The sequence below is a fragment of the Passer montanus genome, unplaced genomic scaffold (assembly GCF_014805655.1).
Source record: "Passer montanus isolate IOZ18808 unplaced genomic scaffold, ASM1480565v1 scaffold69, whole genome shotgun sequence".
Lineage (NCBI taxonomy): Eukaryota > Metazoa > Chordata > Aves > Passeriformes > Passeridae > Passer > Passer montanus.
This window is the reverse complement of record NW_024372036.1, coordinates 2,692,372-2,714,261: the sequence shown is the minus strand read 5'-3', so window position 1 is coordinate 2,714,261 and position 21,890 is coordinate 2,692,372. Positions and strand designations below refer to the sequence as shown.

The following is a 21,890-nucleotide window of genomic DNA, read 5'->3' as shown; positions in this document are numbered from 1 at the left end:
CTGGGAAGGGGCTGGAGCCCCAGCAGGGGCTGAGGGAGCTGGGAAGGGGCTGAGGCTGGAGCAAAGGAGGCTCAGGGGCCCTTGTGGCTCTGCACAAGTCCCTGCCAGGAGGGCACAGCCGGGGGGGTCGGGCTCTGCTCCAGGGAACAGGGACAGGAGCAGAGGGAACGGCCTCAGCTCGGGCCGGCGGAAGTTTAGGTTGGATACTGAGAAATTATTTTTTTTCCTGGAAAGGGTGCTCAAGCCTTGGCAGGGGCTGCCCAAGGAGCTTTGGAGTGCCCATCACTGGAGGTGCCACCTGGAGGCGGCACTCAGGGCTCTGCACTGGGGACGAGGCGGGGCTCGGGCACAGCTGGCCGGGATCATGTCCGATGTAACGCAGCCCTCCCCCCGCCCCGCCGCCATCCCCTCACAGCGCCCTCAGCCCCGGCCCCGCCCACAGGGGGCAGGGGGCGTGGCTCCACCGCCAGCCCCGCCCCGCGCGCGCGCGCCCGGCGCCGGAAGCGCGGAAGGCCGCGGGGAGGCGGAAGCGCGCGCGGGGCCGCGGCCTGAAGATGGCGGCGAAAACACAGGGCGGGATCCGGCTGAGCGCGGTGAGTGCCGGGGGGCGGCGGGGCCGCGGCCGGCCGGGCCACGCCACCTGAGCCACCGGCCCGGGGCCGGCCCCCTTCCGACCCGCTGCCACGGCCGGGGACACCTTCCGCCGTCCCAGCGCCGTCCGGGCTGGCCTTGGGCGCTCCCAGGGTCACTCCCTCACGGGGCGGGGAGCGCCGCGGCTCTGCGGGGACGAGCGGCCGGGGGCTCCCCGCCCTCAGCCCGGTCAGAGCCGGCAGAACTCCCCGCTCCGGGGCGGCCGGGCTGTCCCAGGGGAAGCTGAGGGCTGGGTGGGCTCGGAAATCCCGCCCCCGGCCAGCGCCGTGACCTCTAATTGCCGGCTTATAATTTCACATCTTAACTGCTTTTATTGCGAGCGGCCTAATTACATTTTAACCCTAATTGCGTGAGAGAGGGATGAGTGTTGGCGCGGTTCGGTGCTGCCGTGCTGTGTTTTCAGTCGCAGTGTTGTTGTGGCAATCGGGCTTTCGTTTGTGCCGGTGGGAATGAAGTTAAAGCTGCTTTTGCAGGTGAAACAGGAGGGTTTTTTCCAAGTTAGTGCTTCTAAATCTCACCTGTTCTCGTCACCTTGCTTTAGAACAGTGGGAAGAAGCAGGAGTGCTCTGATGAGTAACTTATATCTGAGTGAAAAAGGTGTGTTCAAATACGTTCAGCACTGCTGGAATTATGGAATCCTTTAGGATGGGAAAGACCTCCCAGATCATTGACTCTGGCTGAAATTGTATCACCTAATATCGATTTATGTTACCCTAGTATCCATTTCTGTTACTTTAATATGAATTTATATTACCCTAATAAAAGTTGCTAAATAAATTATTCTAGAGATGAGCCCTAAATATCATCTCCTTGAAGTTCCAAAATTGCATTTTGATTTTGATTTCAGACCTTTAATTCTTGGAAGTGTTTGAAATCCAGAGTTTCTGTTATATTTTATTGCAGCAGGATTGTCCTGCTATTTTAGATAAAGATTTGGATTTATTATTACTTTTTGGACATATTATTGGTCATCTTGAGAGGAAAAAGTATCAAATATCAACCTTTGCATGTGGCAGTTCAGAGTTTAAAATCATTCTGAGGTAGAAATCACTTTGCCAAGCTGAACTCTCAGAAGTACAAACGAAACAAGATGCACTTGGTAACTTTCTGAATTATTTTTAGGCTGCTCTTTGGTTTTGTCTGCTGCAGGCACAACTGAGAATTTGCATTCAGCGGCTTTCCAGTGAAAGCTGTAGGTTTTGTAGGGGTTTTTTTGGGTTTTTTTTGCTCAGGTGAAGCAGCTGATGCAGTTTTGACCGGGTTTGTAAAAGGCTTTGTAATGCAGAGAATTGTGGGCAGAGCTGGTAGTCGCAGCTCTTTGGGATACAAAGTATTTCCCGTGGATTCAGAGGCACTGGGAGGGCCTGGGAACTCCTTCCCAGCCTGGAATTTATCTCCTGCTGGCGATATTTTTGTCCAGCTGAACAGTGAAGCAGCTCAGGGAAGTGATCCAGGTTAATATTTTAAGAGTGGTTTTTAATTTGGATCTGTCCCTTGATGTGGTTCATTGAGCAGTGCTGACCTGGGATTGTGTAGCTGGCAGGAGATATTTCAGGAAGTTCCAGGAGGAATTTCTGTCTGGAAAGGGAGCTCAGGCCTTGGCAGGGCTGCCCAGGGAGCTTTGCAGTGCCCATCCCTGCAGGTGTCCCTGGAGGTGGCACTGAGTGCTCTGGGCTGGGGACAAGGTGGCCATGGGCACAGCTGGCACTCCGTGGGCTGGGAGGGCTTCTCCAGCCTCAATAATTCCATTAAAATGGCAGAGTTGTTCCCAAGAAGTTGTTAAATAAATGCAGGTTAAACCAAGATGTATTTTCCACTCAAATGCATGAATTACAGTAGTGATGATGGGTGACACATAAAAAAAACCCCAATAATTTATTATGTGCAAGCAGTAATTCCTAAGATGAGGTAAACTCTGCAGGGGTTTGGGATTTGTGCACACCTTAGGATCTGCAAGGGGTGGGAAACTGAAATTCCCAAAGCTACGTGTTATTTTTGAGAGATAAACTGCTTTATTCAATATTTGCTGTAACTGCAGGAGATGCTGTTCTCAGGACAGTTCAGTTTCAGATGTGCACGTTTGAGTTGCATTTGGCTGCACAGAAAAAATGAAATTACTGAACAAAACCCACTTCATAACAAAATATGTTTGGCTGAGCGAGCAAAACAGCTGGATTGGTAAAGTGAGTGTTCAGCTCTTACTGAATCTCAATTAATTATGAGCTAATTAAAGTGATGCATTGATGAATGAAGTGTAAGGACAAACAGACTGAAATATTTCCTGGTGAGTTCATCAGGAATCAGGGAGTGGTTGCTGACAGCTGGATTGCTCTGGAGGAAACTACAAAACTGATGGCCTTAAAGCACTGCTCTGCTGCTCTTTAATCTGCTTTTGTGCCCTTGTCTCAGTGAGGAAGGCCAGGCTGGATGTGGCTTGGAGCATCCTGCTGTGCTGGGAAGTGTCCCTGCCTGGGGCTGGCTGGTCTCTGCAGTCCCAGCCCAGAGCAGTGTGGAATTCTGTGCTCAGGTGGTGCTGTGTGCTCTGAGGTGACTTTCCCATGAATTCCCTGTGGCACACTTGCTCAGCTTTTGCTGAGGGATGGGAGATTGGTTCCAGTTCCCATCTTCCCCTTCCTTTACCTGTCCCAATTCCCAGTCCTGTGAGCCACTTGCAGCCTTGCTCAAGCCCTCCCCCAGGCAGTGATCTGGGGAATGCCAGCAGGATTCCTGTGATGTTGTTTTCAGAATTCCCAGTGGTTCACAGCAGTGGAGCTGTTGTGTTACACAGGCAGGGTTTGATTTCTGTGCACACAGAATGGTTTGGTTCACAGGCAAAAAAGGACATTTATTGGTGATGATGCCACTGTGGGTGACACTGACGTTCTTTCTGTCCTTCCTCAGCATTGTCTGATGGTCAGGGGAGGTGCTGCTTCCTTTTCAGAAGGAATTTCTTCCTGGAAAGAAGAAAGGCTAGGCCTTGGCAGGGGCTGCCCAGGGAGCTTTGCAGTGCCCATCCCTGCAGGTGTCCCCTGGAGGTGGCACTGAGTGCTCCGGGCTGGGGACAAGGTGGGCATGGGGCACAGCTGGGACTCCATGGCTGGGAGGGCTTTTCCAGCCTCAGGGATTCCATGAGACTCCCAAGTGTGAGTTGGTGCCTCTGACAAAACCACAGTCAGGACTTCTTGCCAAGTCCCTCTTGCTGAGATTCCAGGGAATGCAGCAATGAATCCAGCAGGGAATGCACCAATGAATCCAGCAGGGAATCCAGCAATGAATCCAGCATTTCCAGCCTCCTGTGTGGCTGGAGTTGTTCAGTGTCTCAGCAGGGAGCTGAGCAGATGCCAAATCCCTGAATATGCATCCCTGTGGTGGGTTGGGATTTTTAAATGTGGTTTTGTTTAGCCAGGGAGGGATTTCAGGTGGGAAAACCCCACCAGTTGTTTCTGGAGGATTTTGATCCCGAAGTTTAGAAAACCAAGGAGCAGATGCTGGAGAATCAGATGAGGAGAATCACCCAAGGCTCTGAGGATCCCCTGAGCTCCTGCCCAGCAGAGGGAGAAATCCAAAGATCCTTTTACCCACATGCCATGGCACATGTGAGGTTTCCATTAATAGCCCAGAGGAATTTTCTTTTGGATTCAGAATTACTTGGAGCACCCTGGCTTAGGTTGACTCCATGCACCAGATTCTGTAAACCTGGAGCTCTGCAGCACAGATGGCAGTGAGGAAGGTGCTGTCTCCTCCCTCTGGTGCTCCATGGAGAAATGCAGGGATTAGGTTGCAGTTGGAATTGTGTCATGTGCTGCTGTGACCTGAGAACCGAGGTGATGGCTCTTGGCACGTTCTGTTGCTCTGAACCAGGGCTGCTGCTTCTCCCTATGCCTTTCTCCTGCTCTGGTGCCTGGTTTGTGGCTCTAGGATTTGCTTTTAGCATCATTCCTTTTCACCTTGGAGCTCTGAAGTGGCTGCTTGCCTTTATTTGCACTTTTGTTTACACTTGAGTTTTATTTACACTTCATACCTTGATAAAAGTGCTTTACAACAAGTAACTCTGTAAAAAATCTGCAGTATGGGTGTGTACACAGTATTTATAATCTCTCTCAGATTTTCCCTGTATAATAATGTGGATTATGTTGTGGTTTTGTGTAACTCAGTGGTACAAGGGCTGTTTGCAGTGTTTTGTGTTCATAGGTGCTGCATTTTCTGCCATCACCACGACTCTGGCAGGGGGGCTTGAGCAAATCTGTGCAGGGGGTTTGTGTTAAAGGCTTTGTAGGAGTGTAACCATGGATTTCCTCAGGGGTAATGCACACACAAGAAGCAGCTGCTTCTTAAGCAGTTAAAATTTCTCCAAGTGTTGCGTGGATGGGTCCTTAACTTACATGGATTTTTAGTTCTGCTTTTCCAAGTCTTGAAGTGAACCTAGGCTGTGGCTGCTTGGCAATTCTTTTGGCACTGACATCTCCAGGTTATATCCCACAAAGAGGTGCTTTGTTTGCATATTTTCATCTAATTCTGGCAGTGCCTGTGCCTTTGGGTATGTGAAATATGTGAGATACAGCTGCTAAAAACACAAAGCACTCCCTGAGAGAGGATTTTGGTCACTGTGGGCACAGACAGTGACCCACAGAGGGTATTGGGTGCTGCTCACTCTTCACATGAAGTTTGAATCCTCCTGGTTTAAAATGTGACTTTTTAACATCTGAGAGCTTCTGTTACTGGGTTTGGACCATGGCTTTGATGTTTTCTTTAACCTCTGGCATCATTAGATAGAAATAATTCCTTATATTTTTACAAAGATAAAGACTGTGAGGATGACAGCCATGCTCAGAACATGCTGAGCCTGTGCTGGATTTCCTCTTCAAGAGCTGTGTTAATGTTCCCTGCCAACACCCAGAAACCAATTCAATTACAGCCTTTTGGTGGTGTTGTCCAAACCAGCCTCATGAAATCTCCTTTATTTAACAGCCTGGTTTCTGCCTTGGAGAGCACAAACTAATGCCCTGCTTGTGCTTTATTCCAGCTGTGCCCAAAGTTCTTGCACACCAACTCCACCAGTCACACCTGGCCCTTCAGTGCAATTGCAGAACTCATAGGTAGGTGATCAGCTTGGAATAATCCTTGTTACAAACCCCTTTTCCTTCCTTTTAGGGGAAGACCTGGCTGAACATCCTCAGTGTTTTGCTTTTTGTTCTGGTGCTGTTACCTGCGTTACTTGGGGCTTGTGCCTCTGTTTGTTAACTCCTGTTGATCATCTTGCCTTTGATTTTGAGCAGAAATTAATTGACATCTCCAGTGTTCCTCTTTTCCACAGTCAGGGAATGATGAGCTGGTTCCTCAAAATAAAGGTGTGGCTTGGGACCCCAGCCAAGCTGATTGAGCACTTTGCTGCTGCCAAAGGGAGCCACTCCTCTGGTCCTCCTTTCCCCTCTTTCATTTTCCCCCCATTCCTCCAGAAAATTAACCTAACAGAAGAAAACAGGGATTTTTCAGCTGGATGGGGCCAAAGCTGTCCCAAAGGAGGAATCCAGAGCCCTGTGGCTGTGGAAAGGCCTGGCTGGTTTGGGAGTACAATCTGTTCAATCATCTCAGCTCTTTTCACACTCCAAATACTTCCAAACTTTCAGCTGTACCTGTATGTCCTCTTTTGTGATGCTGAAATACATTTTATGAAATACTTCACTGTGATGTAATTTGGACTTAAAGTTTATAGGAAGAAACCTGTCAAGGTTTCAGTCACCAACCTGTGATTGCTTTTATTGGCTTGAGCTGTTTTCTGTCTCTCAGCTGAACCTGCAGAGCAGGCAGTGAGGCAGAGGTGCCATCACATCCCACCCTTCTTCCCCCTCCCAAATCCCTGGGGATGAGGGGAAAAGATGGACAAAAGTGGTGTTGGGGCAGCTGAGGAGGGCTTTGTGGAGCCCTGGTTTCTTTTTCACTTGTGTTTGATTTTCACATCCTGTAAACAGAAAGTTGAGTCTAAAGCATTTTGCAGCTCCCCTCTGTTAGGGCTGGGAGAAAGCAGACATTGCACCAGCTGCTCTGCAGGCAGGAAACGAAACTGGAATCTTGGCTTGGTTTCATTTTCTGTTCTCGTGTGAGCTGCTCACCTCCAGCTGCACCTTTGGTCCCTGTTCTGCTGTCATTGATGATCTGGGGGGTTTTGTGTTGGTTTGGGTGGGGTTCCTCTGGGTAGGATGCAGCTGTTCCATCCTAACACTCTGATTGACTTTAAAATGTGTTTACACTCAGCTGAATTTTTGTTTTCTGGTCTCGCACACTGCTTTCCTTGCCCTCAGACAATGCCTATGATCCAGATGTGAGTGCCAAACAGATCTGGATCGACAAGACCGTCATCAATGACAACATCTGCCTGACGTTCACCGATAACGGCAACGGCATGAACTCCGAGAAGCTGCACAAAATGCTCAGGTGGGAGCCTCCTTAGCCCTGTCTTGTTCAAATTCCACCTCTGCTTCTGCTGTTGCTCAGTGCATTCCTGTTTCTCATCCGTAATTCACTGATTTTGCTGATAAATTCAGCATTTCTGAAGGTCCAAGTGAGACTCCAGAGCAGGCAGGTGCTGCTAAAGCTTCCCTGTAACTTTGTTAGGGAACTTGTACCTCATCATTTCCTGTCATCCTTTCTCTCAGCCTTCCCTTTATGCTGTGGAAACTCTCTGTAGTGGCTGCTAGTGGAGATAAAGAGAATTCAAATATTATATTTTTACTATTGTCATAATCCTTATTATTACTATTATTATTGGAGATAAGGAGAATTCAAATATTTTTTTACTATCATCAATAATAATAATGATAATATTAATAAGAATAATTTGGTACATGCAGTGTGTGAGATCCAAGTGCTAAATGCACAAAGCACCCCCTGAGAGGGGATTTTGGTCACTGTGGGCACAGATACACTTGCTTTAGTTTAAGTTAGTGAATGAGAGAAAAAGGGATATTCAGCCCAAACCCATTGAGATAATAGAATGTACTGTAGAAAAACTAATTGATTTCCTATGTTTTAAATAATTGTCTATTTATCTTTAAATATTCTATAGGGTTGGAGCTAATTTTTCTCTTATTTCTACAGTAGCAAAAAGCTTTCTATGCTATTTCTCTCTTAGTGCAAAAAATTGCTCTGCCTGCAGATTTAAATTTGAGCAAGCTTGAATTCAAATTGTTATTTTTCTGTTAGATACCATAATAAATCCTAAATTCCATATGCAGGTCCTTGTTTTATTTGAAGTGTGATACAGAAATGGAAAACTTGTGAATCAAACTTTCTAGGAAGTGGAGAGAGGAAAAAGACAGGGTTAGAGGCTTTTATTAGTATTTATTGTGAAATTACAGGATAACTATCAGATGCTCATAAAAATGCTTTTTCACCTACTATTCCATACTTATTTCCAAGTATGGATATTTCTGTTCCAGACTTAAAAGCTGAAAGTAGATTTTCCTGAGTTGCTGCTGTGTGGTTTTAGCAGCATTGTTTGGGTGATTCTAGGATTTAATTGTTCAGGAATCCCTGACCTCTAAAACAAGAGGCTTGGGTTAAATAATTTGCCAAGTCCTGCACTTGCATCTCTTGAACTCTTAAGTTTTGCGGGGATTTTTTTCCCACCCTTGATACCTTGTGAGGCTGAGCTAGAGCAGAATTAAAGAATAAAGCAGGGATTTATGAAAAGGCCTCCATGGATCCACCTTGGGCAGCACCAGAGCCCAGCCAGGGCTGCACCCAAGATGAACCCAAATGGTCCCAAAATGCACGAGCGCTGCCGGGGTCTCTCCCTGGGCTCAGCTCTGCTCCATGTGCACATTGCAGTTCAGTGTCCAACCCCAGCTGCAGCCCCTGCAGTCCCATCCTGCTTGTTTTTCTCTCTGCAGCCCACGGGGTTTGTGCTCCTGGGCTGAGATTGGGATCATTTGTCCTTGGTGCCCAGCTGGAGCAGGAATTGTTTTGTCTCCCTGCTCTGTGCACAGAGCTCACCATCCCATAATATGACGCTCAGAAGTGCACACTAAAGCAGCCCAGAATGTGAAAAACATCAAAGCTCAAACCTGAGGCACGACCCTGCTGGTGTTTTCCCTGTTGCAGCTTTGGTTTCAGCGAGAAGTCGATGATGAACGGCCGCGTTCCCGTGGGGCTCTACGGCAACGGCTTCAAGTCGGGCTCCATGCGCCTGGGCAAGGACGCCATCGTCTTCACCAAGAACGGGGACACCATGAGCGTGGGGCTGCTGTCCCAGACCTTCCTGGAAGTCACCAAAGCAGAGCACGTCATGGTTCCCATCGTGACGTTCACCAACCAACATATCCTTTCAGCGTTCCCGTGAAAAGTTGTGGCTGCGGCCCAAATTTGGGGGATAGCGTCACCCAGAGGGAATCTTTGGCTGCTTTCGTGGATGTTTGTATCAAAATTTTCTCCTTGGAGAGGAGACAATTTTGAATTTCTGTCAAAATTTTGAATTTCTGTCAAAATTTTGAATTTCTGTCAAAATTTTGAATTTCTGTCAAAATTTTGAATTTCTGTCAAAATTTTGAATTTCTGTCAAAATTTCGAATTTTAGATAATTTATAAGAAAAATTTATTTATATGAAAATTTATATCAATTTTTCAAATTTATATCAATTTTCAATTTATGTAAAAAATGAATTTTTATTAAAATGTATATCCAATTTTCAAATGTATATATAGATGTTTATATCAAAATTTTCACCTTGGAGAGGACAAAAATTTCAAATTTATATCAAATTTTCAGAATTATATCAAATTTTCAAATTTGCTATCATTGATATAAAAAATTAATCTACATGAAAATTTATATCCATTTTTCAAATTTGCTATCATTGATATAAAAAATTAATCTACATGAAAATTTATATCCATTTTTCAAATTTGCTATCATTGATATCAAAAATTAATTTATATAAAAATTTATATCCATTTTCCAAATTTATATATAGATGTTTACATCAGTTTTCTTCTTGGAGAGGAGAAAATTTTCAAATTTATAGAAAAATTTCAAATTTGAAATAATTTATATAAAAATGGAGTTATATGAAAAATTGTATCACATTTTCAAATTTATATATGGGTATTTATATCAAATTTTTCTCCTTGGAGAGGAGTTATCAGTGAGAAAATTCTGGGTGTAATTGGTTAAAACTTTTAACCTTGTAGGAGTTCTGAGATGTGGAACGAGAAGCTGGGAAGTGAGTCCTGAAATTCCCTCTTTTCTGACATCTCTGCCCCATTCCAAGTCCCTGTCCTTAGCAGTGGCCACGGCAGATCAGTGACCCAGCAGAATCCAAGAACAGCCTCAAGGCCATCCTGACCCATTCCTTGTTCTCTACTGAGGAGAAATTACTGGCAGAGCTGGATGCCATCATAGGGAAAAAAGGCACCAGGATCATCATCTGGAATCTTAGGAAGTAAGATAAATCCAGTCTCTTACCTCTCATTCATTTCACATTTTCTTTCAGTGTATAAAAATATAGAAGCATTTGGGGGTTCTTTGTGTGTGGAATAACTGGAACAAGCTATGTGCAGTTTAAAAAATGAGAAGCTGGACTCAAATGTGAATTTTAGCACATCTCTGAGGAATTCCCCTTTTTTCCCTTCTTTCCTGGCTCCACCACAACACTTCTTGTATTTGCTTTTTTCTCCTATAATTAATACATTTTTCCATCTTCATTCTTAGAGATAAAAATGACAAACCAGAATTTGACTTTGACAAGGATAAATATGACATCAGAATTCCAGAAGACTTGGATGAAACAGGCAAAAGAGGCTACAAAAAACAGGAGAGACTGGACCAGATTGTTCCAGAAAGTGATTACTCCCTAAGAGTACGTGTTGGATCTTTAAAATTGGATTTATTTTTGGAAGCTGGAGGGTGTAAATGTTTTAATTTTAATAGAAACTGTTTTCTAGGCTTACTGCAGTATTTTGTACCTGAAGCCAACCATGCAGATCATCCTGAGAGGACAGAAGGTGAAAACACAGCTGGTTTCCAAGAGTTTGGCCTTCATCGAGACGGATATTTACAGACCCAAATTTCTCAATGTATCCTTTAATATTTCCTTTGCAGAACTGAATTCTGTGACTGGATTTTGTTCAGTTATATTAATGAATTTTGGGTTATTTTTTGTTTTTTTTTTTTAAGTCCTACTGAAGGAATTATCTCAATATAAGAAAAGAAAGCTCTAAGACCCACTCAGAGTAACTCTTTATTTTTTGTGTTCCATGATATTCACCCTGTTTTTCCTTAATATCTGCTCAAAGGCCAAAACAGTCAGAATTACTTTTGGATTTAACTGCAGGAACAAAGATCATTATGGAATAATGATGTACCACAAAAACAGACTCATCAAAGCTTATGAGAGAGTTGGCTGTCAGTTAAAGGTAAGAAATTGAGGCTTCAGAATATTTTAATGTCTTGATAAATTTCGTTCTAACACTGATTTTAAAGAAGAATATGGGTGGGAAGCAAGATATTGATGTATACTTTATAAAATCACCTTTTTTACTGTGTGCAACAGTTAAAAATTGTATTAAGTTGTTTGGTTTTTAAGCTGTTTGGTACAAAAATATGGATCTGATCACATCTTTCAGGACAAAAAGAGGGGTGGAGCAGAAGATTTGTGCTTTAGGGGTTTTTTATCAAGACTCTCTCCTTGGAGAGGAGTCATGAGCCAGAAAATCCTTTTTGTCCAGTGTAGATACAGTTAATAATTACCTCCAGCAAACTCTTGCAATATTGGCATGGATTTTGTGTTGGTTTTCCTGATAAACTTTAATTCCCTGCAGGCAAACAACATGGGTGTGGGTGTTGTTGGGATTATTGAATGCAACTTCCTAAAACCAACTCACAACAAACAAGATTTTGACTACACCAATGAATACAGGTATTTTTATCTGCATTTTCTAGCCTGTATTACCATTTCCTGGGAAACACTTGATAAAGCTGCTTCTTTAAATAGAAAGAATAAAAGTTTCTGGTGTTGTGGCCAAACCTGGCTTAAATGCAAACAGCTCTTTTTAGACCCTTTTTTGTCTGCCCCCTCTTTGTCTCTTTCCCCTTCCTTATAAATATTTTTCCACAATATCCCCACCAGCCTTGTTCCTATGTTTTCCCCTGGATATTCTTTTGTGGCTGTTCAGGAGGAGGCATTTTCCATGTGCCCAACAGTGCTTTTAATGTGGATTTTAATATGGAAATTTTGGGCATTGATTGCAGACATTGGTGATCCTGAGCCATTTCCTGTGTGTGGCACCAACAGTCCCTTGGCAGAGGGGCAGGAACTGGGAATGCCCATGGCACCCACAGGGAGCAGGGAATGGTTTCACTTGGGGTTTTTTGAACACTTCACATGAAAGGGGAATTTCCTCAATCCCTTGGGTTTGATTTGTCTGTCAGCACCCCAGGAAATCTGGAGCTTTGTGCCCAACCAGTCTGTCCAAAAAATGTAATTAAGTCAATATCCAGACAAGTGGGGAGAATCAGAGGATCATTAAGGTTGGAAAAGACCTCCAAACCTTAAAATGCCACATCCAGTTGTTCCTGGACATAACTTTGGGGTGGAGGTGTGAGTTAATCTTACAATTAAATTAAATAATGAGCCAAGTTCACAGCTGCTGCTTCAGCAGCAGCTTCTCCTCTCGTGGCTGCTCTGTCAGCTCCTGGTGCCATGGAGTTCCCATTCCTGCAGGGATTCCAGCAGCACCTGTGGTGTCTCCACGCTGCTCATTGTTCATCACCCAGGAGCAGATTCCCCCTGCCAGCTGCATTTCACCTCTGGTTTCAGTACTGTTAAATGGGAATGTAACTTCCCAGCTTTCTCTGGTTTTATCCCCAGCCACCTCCCCTGCACTTGGAATGTGGGTGGGCACAGTGACACAACACTTGAAACATCTCCTGTGAAGGTTTTTGTGCCAGCAGTGCTCCAGGTTTTCACAAGATGTTTTTGTTTTGGGCTGGAAAGTTGTGAACCTGATGGCAAGGTGCTCTGCACTTCTTCCCTCCCCACAAAGGGGAAGTGGTCCCATCCCTGCCTCGCTGCTCCTTCTGCCCTTCTGGTGTCCCCTGGCTCAGCAGTCCCTGCTGAGGTGACCTGGATCCGAGCTCTGGGGCACACGAGTTCACTGCACAAACATTTGTGTTGGTTCGGGGCCCGGGGCAGTGGGAGGGGCTGAGCCAGGCCAGGGAGGGCTGGGCTGGTTACTCATCCACTGGATTGCTCACTGCTGAATTCCAGGGGCTGTCCTCACTTCCCCTCACCTGGGGGCTTTGTCGTTGTTGCTCACCTCTCCCTCCTGGGTGTGCCAGCTCTGGGAGTCCCTGAGCTGCACCATGAGCCCTGAGCAGGAAACAAAACTGAGAATTACCCTGGGCTCTCACCTGCCTGAGCTGCTCCTTTTATCAGAGTGCAGACTTTGTATCAAATGTTTGCCAGATCCTTGTTGCAAAATTGGACATCAGCCTGAGAGCAGCCATGAACCTGCACTTGGGATGCACAGGAACAGCCAGAACCAGGGTCAGGTGCTGCATTGGTTTGGTGCCTTTTTTAATTCTCTGGTTGAGGCTGAGCTGGTGAAGCCCCTCCAGGATTTGCTCTGTCCATCAGCAGCACTCTTGATTTCAGTCTTTGTGCTCTGACTTGTATTTCCAGGAATTCCATTGCTGAAAAACATGACTTCAGACAATTCCTCATTTCTAAAGGTTTCTAAATAAAAACTTTTTATAAAAGGAAAAAGGAAAAGCTTTTAGAAAAGCTTTTTTCCTCACTCTTGTGCAATTAGAAATATTAAAGGGGTTCATGCACTTTTTCTGTCACTGGAGTTTATAAAGTTTTTTTTCTGTGCTAGAGTTGGATTATTCAAGGTGATCTTTAAATTCTTTTCTTTGTAGACTCACAATAGCAGCACTGGGAGAAAAGCTCAACGATTACTGGAACGAGATGAAAACCAAGAAAAACGAGGAATATCCCTTAGCTCTGCCCGTCGAGGAGATCCAGTGAGTCCCAGTGTGACAGCAGAGAGCTGAGCACACTGTCACTGGCCTATCTGATAGGAGAGCCCTCTCTGGTGTGCAGATGCTGATTTATTTTGGCTTTTCCCCAGGAAACAGCCTGACCAGACGTGGGTGCAGTGTGACGCGTGCCTCAAGTGGCGGAAGCTCCCGGACGGAATCGAGCACTTGCCGGAGAAGTGGTACTGCTCCCTCAACCCTGACCCCCAGTTCAGGTAAGGACAGAGCCCAGGGACACCTCCCAGACCACCTGGCAGCAGCAGGGGTGTTCAGCTCCTTCTGTTGTGGGATTTTTAATGTCCCCTTCCTTCCCTCAGGAACTGTAACGTGCCAGAAGAACCAGAGGATGATGATTTAATACACCCCACGTACGAGAAAACCTACAAGAAAAAGTGAGTCCTGGAGACTTTTACAGGGCTCTCAAATCTAACAGCTACCAAGGAGAGCTGTGCAGCAGTTGGGGTGACAGTCCAGCTCCCAGAGAGATGATGTTCCAGAGGATTGGGCACTGTGGGAATAATCAGTTTGGGATATCCCATAAATAAATGAGCAGTCAGTTTGGGATGTTCCATAAATAAATGAGCAGTCAGTTTGGGATGTCCCAGAAGAAAACTCTGAGGGCTGTTAGGAGACCTTGGATCTGTGACTTTCAAAGGTGCACATTGAAGCATATTGAAAAGATCAATACATTTATTTAGGAATAACAGAGTTCTTGGCTAAGGTGTGTGACAAAAACCGATTTAGGTAATTGTGATGCTGCCTCACATTCTAGAAGTGGGAGTTTGGGGTTTTAAATATTTTAATAAATAATCTATAGAGAACTTGTTGGAAGTTAAGCTAACTTCAGACAAGCTTCCAGCTTCCTGAGGAAATTTTCATTCAATAAACAAGAATACTTGGATTATTGTATCTAACTGAGATGAGGAGCATTGTGTTTGCTTTTAGATCTTATATTTAGTTTTTATAATGAATTAACAGTTTGAATCTAAGCTCTTAATTTCTGTTTTTTCCTTGCTGCTGTGCAGGGACAGGGAAAAACTGAAGAGGAGACTGGAGTACAGCCACCAGGTAACTGCTGAGGCTGGCAGGAGCCTGCCCTGGGGGCCAGTGTCTGCTTCAACATCCACTTGTACTCTGGTGGCTCTGCAGGATTTGCTCACCCTGAGAAAACCCAAAATCCCCTTTCTTTGCTCCCCAGTGATGGAAAATCTACCATTTCTTTCTCCTTAGGAAGGAGTTTGAGAGGGACAAAGGTCTCCTGCCAAAACTAGAGGAGATGGCAGTCACTGGTGGCTGTTTTATGGCAGGACACCCCGTTCTTGAAAGGGGACTTGCTGGAGAGATGTGATGAGGATGTAAAAGTAAAGATGCTCTTAGAAGTGGGGATCTCAGTGGGGATAGACAGAGGTGGAACAGCTACACTTGTGCAAGGAGACACTCAATTCAGATTAAACCCAGATGCAGATCAAGGTGTTTGATGGGAATGTCTGGACTGTAACTCAGAATCAAATTCTCTGAATGGGATTTCATTTCAGTTGCATTCAAAGTCAATTTCTGACCTAAGATCATTTCTGCAGAAGAGATGCTGTATGTGCTGTTTAAACTTATTTATTTAATTTTACTATTTCTCTGCCATTACATCTCCCCCAGTACAAAAGGAATTTCTAAAAGTGAAATAATTGCTCATTTTGGGCCAACTGAGTGAACCATGAGCAGCTTTCCCAGGGATGTCTGTCCTGTAGTTTGTGTCTGATGGGCAAACTCCACACAGAGACAGAGCTTGGGAAAAGCTCTTTCCTGGGATTCTGCACAGCACTTGAAAATGAAAAAGTGGGATTTGCAGTAGTCTAGTCAGCCTTTCTCATCCCAAAATCCTGAGCCTGGGTTCAAGGAGGTACTTAGATATGACCATGTCAGAATTTTAGGTGTTGGTATATAAAGAACTGCTGAAATCTCTCCTGAAGAATCTACTAATACCTGTTTATTTCCATTCTTAACTTGCATTGTCTTATAGATCAGTAATGAAATATTGTTAAAAACATCTGTTTCTTCAAGTAAAGACTTCAAAACATTCTCATCTCCGAATGCAAAGGAAGCTCTTCCAAGGTTACTTATAGCAAAATCATCAGATGCTTCTGTTAGAAGATCTCTGCCTATTTTAATTAAAGTACCTTCCTCTCATTCGGATGCTGATAGCAGGTGAGTGGACCTGTACAAAGGAGATTCCTGTTTATTTCTAAAATTAATAACTTAGTGAAAATGATGGTGTTTGGGGCAGCTTTAGCTGCTGAAATGCCTGTGGGAATTCTGGGAGCATTGGAAGCTCCAGGAGACTTTGTCAAGTACAAAAGTGAATGCAAGAAAATGACAAAGGAGCATTTTTAGTGATTTGTCTGCTCAGGAACAGAATTTGTGTTCTCCTCACTCCACAGGCCGTTTTCCTGAAACTCTGTGGGGATGTTCCTGGGAATACTGGGTCTGTTTCAGAATAATGGGGCAGTGTGTGGATGGCAGGCACTTGTTTTTACAGGAATTTATTCCTGCAGGTGAATTTCTGGCGTGGTAATTTTTGAACAGTGCTCAGAGAAACACAGCATGTGGGTGGAAACAAATGATTTGGCAGCATTTAAGCAAATCAAGTGATTATTTTAATATTTTCCTCCTCAGTCTCAAAAGGAGGACGCAGAGCTGTGCCACACCCGTGTCCCTAAAGACACCTCGGCTCAGTGACCAAACGTTCAGCAACCACGAGGAGGAGGATGATGATGAAGATGTCATCATTTTAGAGGAGAGCAGCACTCCAAAGCCTTCAGCAGATCCTGATGTTCCTGTGGTAAAAACAGAATGTATCAATTTGGATCAGGAGGAGAAGCAGAAGGAAAATGCTCCCGTGGGGGAACCTTGCAGTGCAACCACTTCAGAGGCAAGAAGTGAACAGCTGAGCTCAGCAACACAGACAGAGCTCCCAAAGCTGGTGGTGAAAAAGGAGGAGGTGGAAGACATCCCAGTCCAGATTCCTGGGGCAGGGATGGAAAAGGAACAACAGCACAAGGTCAATGGTGTTCCTGAGACATCTGTAGAGATGGAAAGTGAACTGAAAAATCAGCTGCAATCATTGAACAGAGAAAAAGAAATGTACCAAAGCAAATGTGAAGCGTTAACCAAACAAGTGGAAACACTGGAACAGCAGCTTTTGGAGATGAATAACAAATATGTAAAAAAGGAGATGTGCCATCAGGCAACTGAGACAGTTCCCTGCTGTGGAGAAGGGAATGCTGATGGGAGGAGCTTGGCAGAGGTGACAGCTCTCTATGAGCAGGCCCTGGGGGAGATAGCAACGCTCAAGGAGCAGTGCAGCACCCTGCAGAACCTAAAGACTGAGTGCAGCAAATGTGCTGATGGAGAGAGCAAGAGTGAGGTGGATGAGATGGCAGTGCAGCTGGATGATGTTTTCAGGCAGCTGGACAAGTGCACCACTGAGAGAGACGGATACAAAAGCCAGGTACATCTGCTAAAACACTCCTGACACTTCAATTATCTCTATTTTTTACTCCCTGTTTCACAGCATTTCTACTACACAAGGTTTTGAATAGTTTTTACAGCTTTATTTTTCTTTTGATTGGCAGATTGAAGTCCTAGAAGTGGAGAAGAATCAAATGGCCTGTCAGTGTGAGGAGCTCAAGGCAGAGCTGGCTCAGTTAAAAGCTTCAATCCCACAGGCTGTAGCACGTGCAAATGATTCTACCACCAGTAATGTAGAAGACTCTGTAAATTTTTCTGATGGAGAAAGGTATCAGTTTTGTTCTTTCTAGATGTTATTTCAAGATTTTTGCTTTTTGGTTGTATTTCAAATGTTTTGATGATGAAGGTTATGTCTGATAATTGTATAATAAAATGTGATGCTTGCAATTCTTTTCTACTGCCTTTTGTGACTCCTAACTAATGTTGTTGTTTTTTCTTTTTTATCAAGTGATGTTTGTGATTTATGATTTGTGTGAGCAGGATTGGCCACAACAGAATAGCAAACGGATACTTCTGAAAATACCCAAAATGTTGTTTAATTTCTAAACACAACTTGCAAACCAAGGAGAGAAAAAGGAGGCAGGAAAGAGGATTGTGATCATTATTTTCTGCTGTGTAATGAACTTCACTTTGAGAGTCTGTTTTTCTCTCTTGAATCAGCTGAAGAGTCTGGGTTTGGAACTTCCCTGTAGGAACTCCTTGCTGCAGGCAAATCCTGTGGAATCAGGGTCCAGGGTGTATCTTGGAATTAAACAAGGGGTGAAACTTCAGAGAAACACAGCATGTGTTTCAGCTGGAGAGCTTGGAGCTCTTGGGAAGTGAGAATAGCACACACACAAAAAACCCAGAGCAGGTGGAAGCAGAGTGAGCTGAGGTCCCTGCCAGGGGAGAATCCAAGGGGGGAAGCATCAGCTTGATAAAAGGTGAGTCAGTTAAGGGATCAATTCAGCAAATGGATCCCTGGGACCAGATGAGAGGCATTTCACAGGGAGCTGAGGGCCTTGTAGTGTCTCCAGAAATTAACATTCCTGGAAAAAGGCAGTTGTTATGCCCATATTTAGGAGCTCCCTCCTGGCACTGCAGCCTCAATCCCAGGGAAAACACGGAATAAATCTACCTGGAAGCCATCAGCAGCCCCATGTGAGTCAAAAAGGGAGTAAGGACAACCAGCATGGGGGGACTGAGGACAAACTGGGGATCAGCAGCCAAGAATGGAAAAGGCTTTTGCACCTCAAGTCCCGTGTCCAGTTCTGTGCCACTTTAAAAGGACATTGAGGGGCTGGAGCATGGCCAGGGGAGGGGCTGGAAAACACATCCTGGGAGAAGCAGCTGAGGGAGCTGGAAAGGGGCTCAGTCTGGAGAAAAGGGGGCTCAGGGGGACCTTGTGGCTCTGCACAAGAGGGGCAGTGAGGGGGGTCGGGCTCTGCTGCCGTGTCCCAAGGGAAAGGAGGAGAGGAAATGGCCTCAGATGGCAGCAGGGCAGGCTCAGGTTGGAGATTGGCACAGGAAATTTCCCTGGCAGAGTGGTCAGGCCTTGGGCTGAGCTGCCCAGGGGGGTTTGGAGTCACTGTCTGTGGGAGTGCTCAGGAGGAGTCTGGATGTGGCCCTGGGGATGTCATTTTGGGCTGATTGTTGGACTGGATAATCCCAAAGTTCTCTTCCAGCCCTGGGGCTTGTGGGATTCATGGCCTGGCTGACAGAGCCAAATGAACTCAATAAATTTCTGATGCCATCAAATTGGAGGGAGCTCAGGAGGGCAGAACTGCTGCTGAGGGACTCTGACAAACTGGACAAAGGAGCTGGAGAAAAGCCCCTGAAAATTCCACAGGAGCAGGAGCAGAAGCTGGAGGCAGCTCCTGGGAAAGCAGGGGGAGGAAGTCCCCGAGGGGCTGGGTGTGGCAGTGCATTGTCAGCCCGCAGTGCACTCTGCTGGTGGCACCACCCAGCTCCGGCTGGGCTGGGCGAGTGACTCCTCCCTGCTGCTGGGCACTGGGAGCCCAACCAGGGACTGCTGGGCACCCTGGCACCGTGGAGAATAACCTGGACAATTTCCAGAGACCCCTTTCAGTCTCAAAAAAGAAATTGACCCACATAAAAAAAAGTATCTGTCAGCATTTAATTTTATTTTTCCTTAGAGCTGTGATGTGTGTTTATTAAAAGAATTAGCAAATTAATGCAGGACTTGGAAGTAACTTCCCCCACAAGTTGATGGAGATATGGCAGCACTGGGAGGACTGGATAAAGGATCTGAGAGTAGAAGGAAATGGGCCACAGAAGGGATGGCTCATGGCAAAACAGTTTGATCAGGAAGAGGACACAGCAAGAACATCCAGGAAAGAAACCAAAAAAAGGGAGGCACAGACTTTTCCCTGGGCTATAACTCTTACTTTATATTTTAAAGCCTTTGGACGAACTCCTCTTTCTTGCCTTCTCTCTTTTTCTCTCCTTTTGTTCCCATGGGTTGTGGTAGTTTGGGTTTCTAAATGGATAAAAAAATACCAGGGCTTAATACTGCTTTGGGAAATAGTGTGGGGGAAAGGATTGCAGCAATGCTTATTCTGAAATATTTCTGCCAGGAATTCAGTTTAGTATTGGTTTGAAACTGAGGGAATATCCCCCTTCAAGCTGAAAACTGAAGAGAAGCTTAGAAAAACTGGTAGATTTAGAAAGAATCTTGATGCAGCTTTACCTGCATCCATTTTTTTTGTTGGTTTATGGGAGTCATGGAGCATCTCCAGTGTGGATTGAGTCCAGCTTTGTTGGGTGAGCTCTGCACACAGAATTCCATCCCCAGCTAATCCTGTGCTGTTCTCTCCCCAGCCTGAAGCTCCGCTCTCTCCTTCATGGAGCATCTCCTGTGTGATTATGAGTCCAGCTTTGTTGGGTGGGCTCTGCACACAGAATTCCATCCCCAGCTAATCCTGTGCTGTTCTCTCCCCAGCCTGAAGCTCCGCTCTCTCCGAGTGAACGTGGGACAGCTCCTGGCCACCATCATGCCCGACCTGGACCTGCAGCAAGTGAATTATGACATCGACGTGGTGGATGAAATCTTGGGGCAGGTGGTAGAACAAATGCATGAAATCAGCAGTACTTAAAATCTCAGTGTTTCAGCAGAGTTTTATTGCTCTTCCATTATAACCTGTAGGTTCCAGACTGTAAATGGGGCTGCTTCACTTTATATATTTGACATAGGTGGTTCTCTCAGTGTAAATATTCCACATTTAGCTGTTCACTTCCTCCTCAAGGAACACTGTCAATACTGACCCACCCTGATGTACTTAATTAAGGATTTTGCTTTGGAAATGTATTTGTAATTAAATTTGCAGATATTTTTACTATTAGGAATCTTAATACTTTTCTACAGACACCTTTTGGTTGACTTTGGATCTTATATAAACATTAATACCTGTGAGTATTTCCTCTTGTAAAGTAGTGGAATATCTTAGAAATGCAAAAAAAAAAAAGAAAAAAGAACTTCCTTGATTTCCTTCCCAGAGTTGTTGTATCCCACAGTGTTGTTCCATTGCTCCCAGCAGTGTTCTGTGTTGCATTCATGGGATAGAAATGTAAGTAGTAGGTGAGAATTTGGGGAATATTTGTGTGGTACTACCAAAAGAAGGTTTCTTAAGGGTTATATCCTGAAACCTGGGAATGGATTAATTGGATGGAAGCACTTGGAAAAGGAGGGATGTTTCTTTATCTGTGATGTAAACAGGATGAAAATGTTCAGCTCCAACAGCTTTAGACAGTTTTTATTATAGGCAGGAAGAGGGAATTCCTCTTTTTCACATCTCCCCTTTTAGAGTTGTGTGCTCTAAATCTTCCCATTTTTCCATGATCGTGGGAAAACCTGGAAGCAATGGTACCAAGAGGAATTCCCAGCCAGCTGCAGGGATTTCTTTCCAAGTCATTGGGAATGACAAACTGGGTGGCAAAGACAGCAAATCCATTTTTTCCTCTGTGGTGGGATTGGTCACTCAAGGAGTGATCCAGAAAAATAATTATTGCTTTGAGACACAAAAAATAAATTTAAAAAATCATTTAATTAGTATTCTTTTCCTCTGTGGTGGGATTGGTCACTCAAGGAGTGATCCAGAAAAATAATTATTGCTTTGAGACACAAAAAATGAATTTAAAAAATCATTTAATTAGTATTCAATATGTTAATTCTTAGGAAGTTGTTGGTTTGGTTTTGTTTTTTTTTTTTGTTAAATAAAGCCAATATAATTGGCTTTTGCACTGCTACTGTCCTGAGTTAATCACTTGGTGTCCCTTTGAGTTGCAGTTCAGTGGAATTCTTTCCATGGACAGTATTTCAGTGGAAGATCTCTCTCTATGCCAATAACGGGAATGCACTACTGTTGTACTTTATAAAAGAGAAATTGAATGTTTGATTTGGGAAGAGGTGGCTGTAATATAACTACGTATGACTTTTGCAAAGTTTATATTTCCCATTTCTTGGTGTTTAGCTTTTCCATTTCTTAATCATTATTTATTATGTTTCATCAAACTGTAGCTGAATTTCTTGTAGACAACTGGCAAAATCGAGCACATGTCTATATTAAAAATGGCAAATTTACAATGTACATTTACACTTTGGACAACGGTGGACTTATGGAAATGGTTTCTATTTACTTGTTAAAATGTATTTTTTGTAAAAAATAAAAATATATAAATCAGA

The 21,890-nt window shown here is 44.5% G+C and overlaps 1 protein-coding gene across 1 annotated transcript; it reads left to right on the top strand.

The window, feature by feature from the left end:
• Nucleotides 1-466: 466 nt before the first annotated feature.
• On the top strand, nucleotides 467-21,890 carry MORC3 (MORC family CW-type zinc finger 3). The gene is made up of 17 exons (XM_039729393.1): nucleotides 467-593; nucleotides 5,675-5,747; nucleotides 6,951-7,083; nucleotides 8,752-8,966; nucleotides 9,941-10,088; nucleotides 10,358-10,505; nucleotides 10,591-10,722; nucleotides 10,942-11,061; nucleotides 11,467-11,564; nucleotides 13,568-13,672; nucleotides 13,780-13,902; nucleotides 14,005-14,079; nucleotides 14,713-14,755; nucleotides 15,702-15,886; nucleotides 16,355-17,189; nucleotides 17,314-17,477; nucleotides 20,151-21,890. Exons 1-17 carry the CDS (start codon nucleotides 555-557, stop codon nucleotides 20,302-20,304), a joined length of 2,790 nt encoding a protein of 929 aa, XP_039585327.1. The 5' UTR covers nucleotides 467-554; the 3' UTR covers nucleotides 20,305-21,890.

What these genes read in the sequence shown, in the direction of transcription:
- MORC3 (XM_039729393.1), top strand. Translation starts at nt 555, where the DNA reads ATGGCGGCGAAAACACAGGGCGGGATCCGGCTGAGCGCG. An exon ending in GAGTTGGCTGTCAGTTAAAG is followed by an intron (nt 11,062 to 11,466) that starts GTAAGAAATTGA and finishes AATTCCCTGCAG; the next exon opens with GCAAACAACATGGGTGTGGG. An exon ending in AATTTTTCTGATGGAGAAAG is followed by an intron (nt 17,478 to 20,150) that starts GTATCAGTTTTG and finishes TTCTCTCCCCAG; the next exon opens with CCTGAAGCTCCGCTCTCTCC.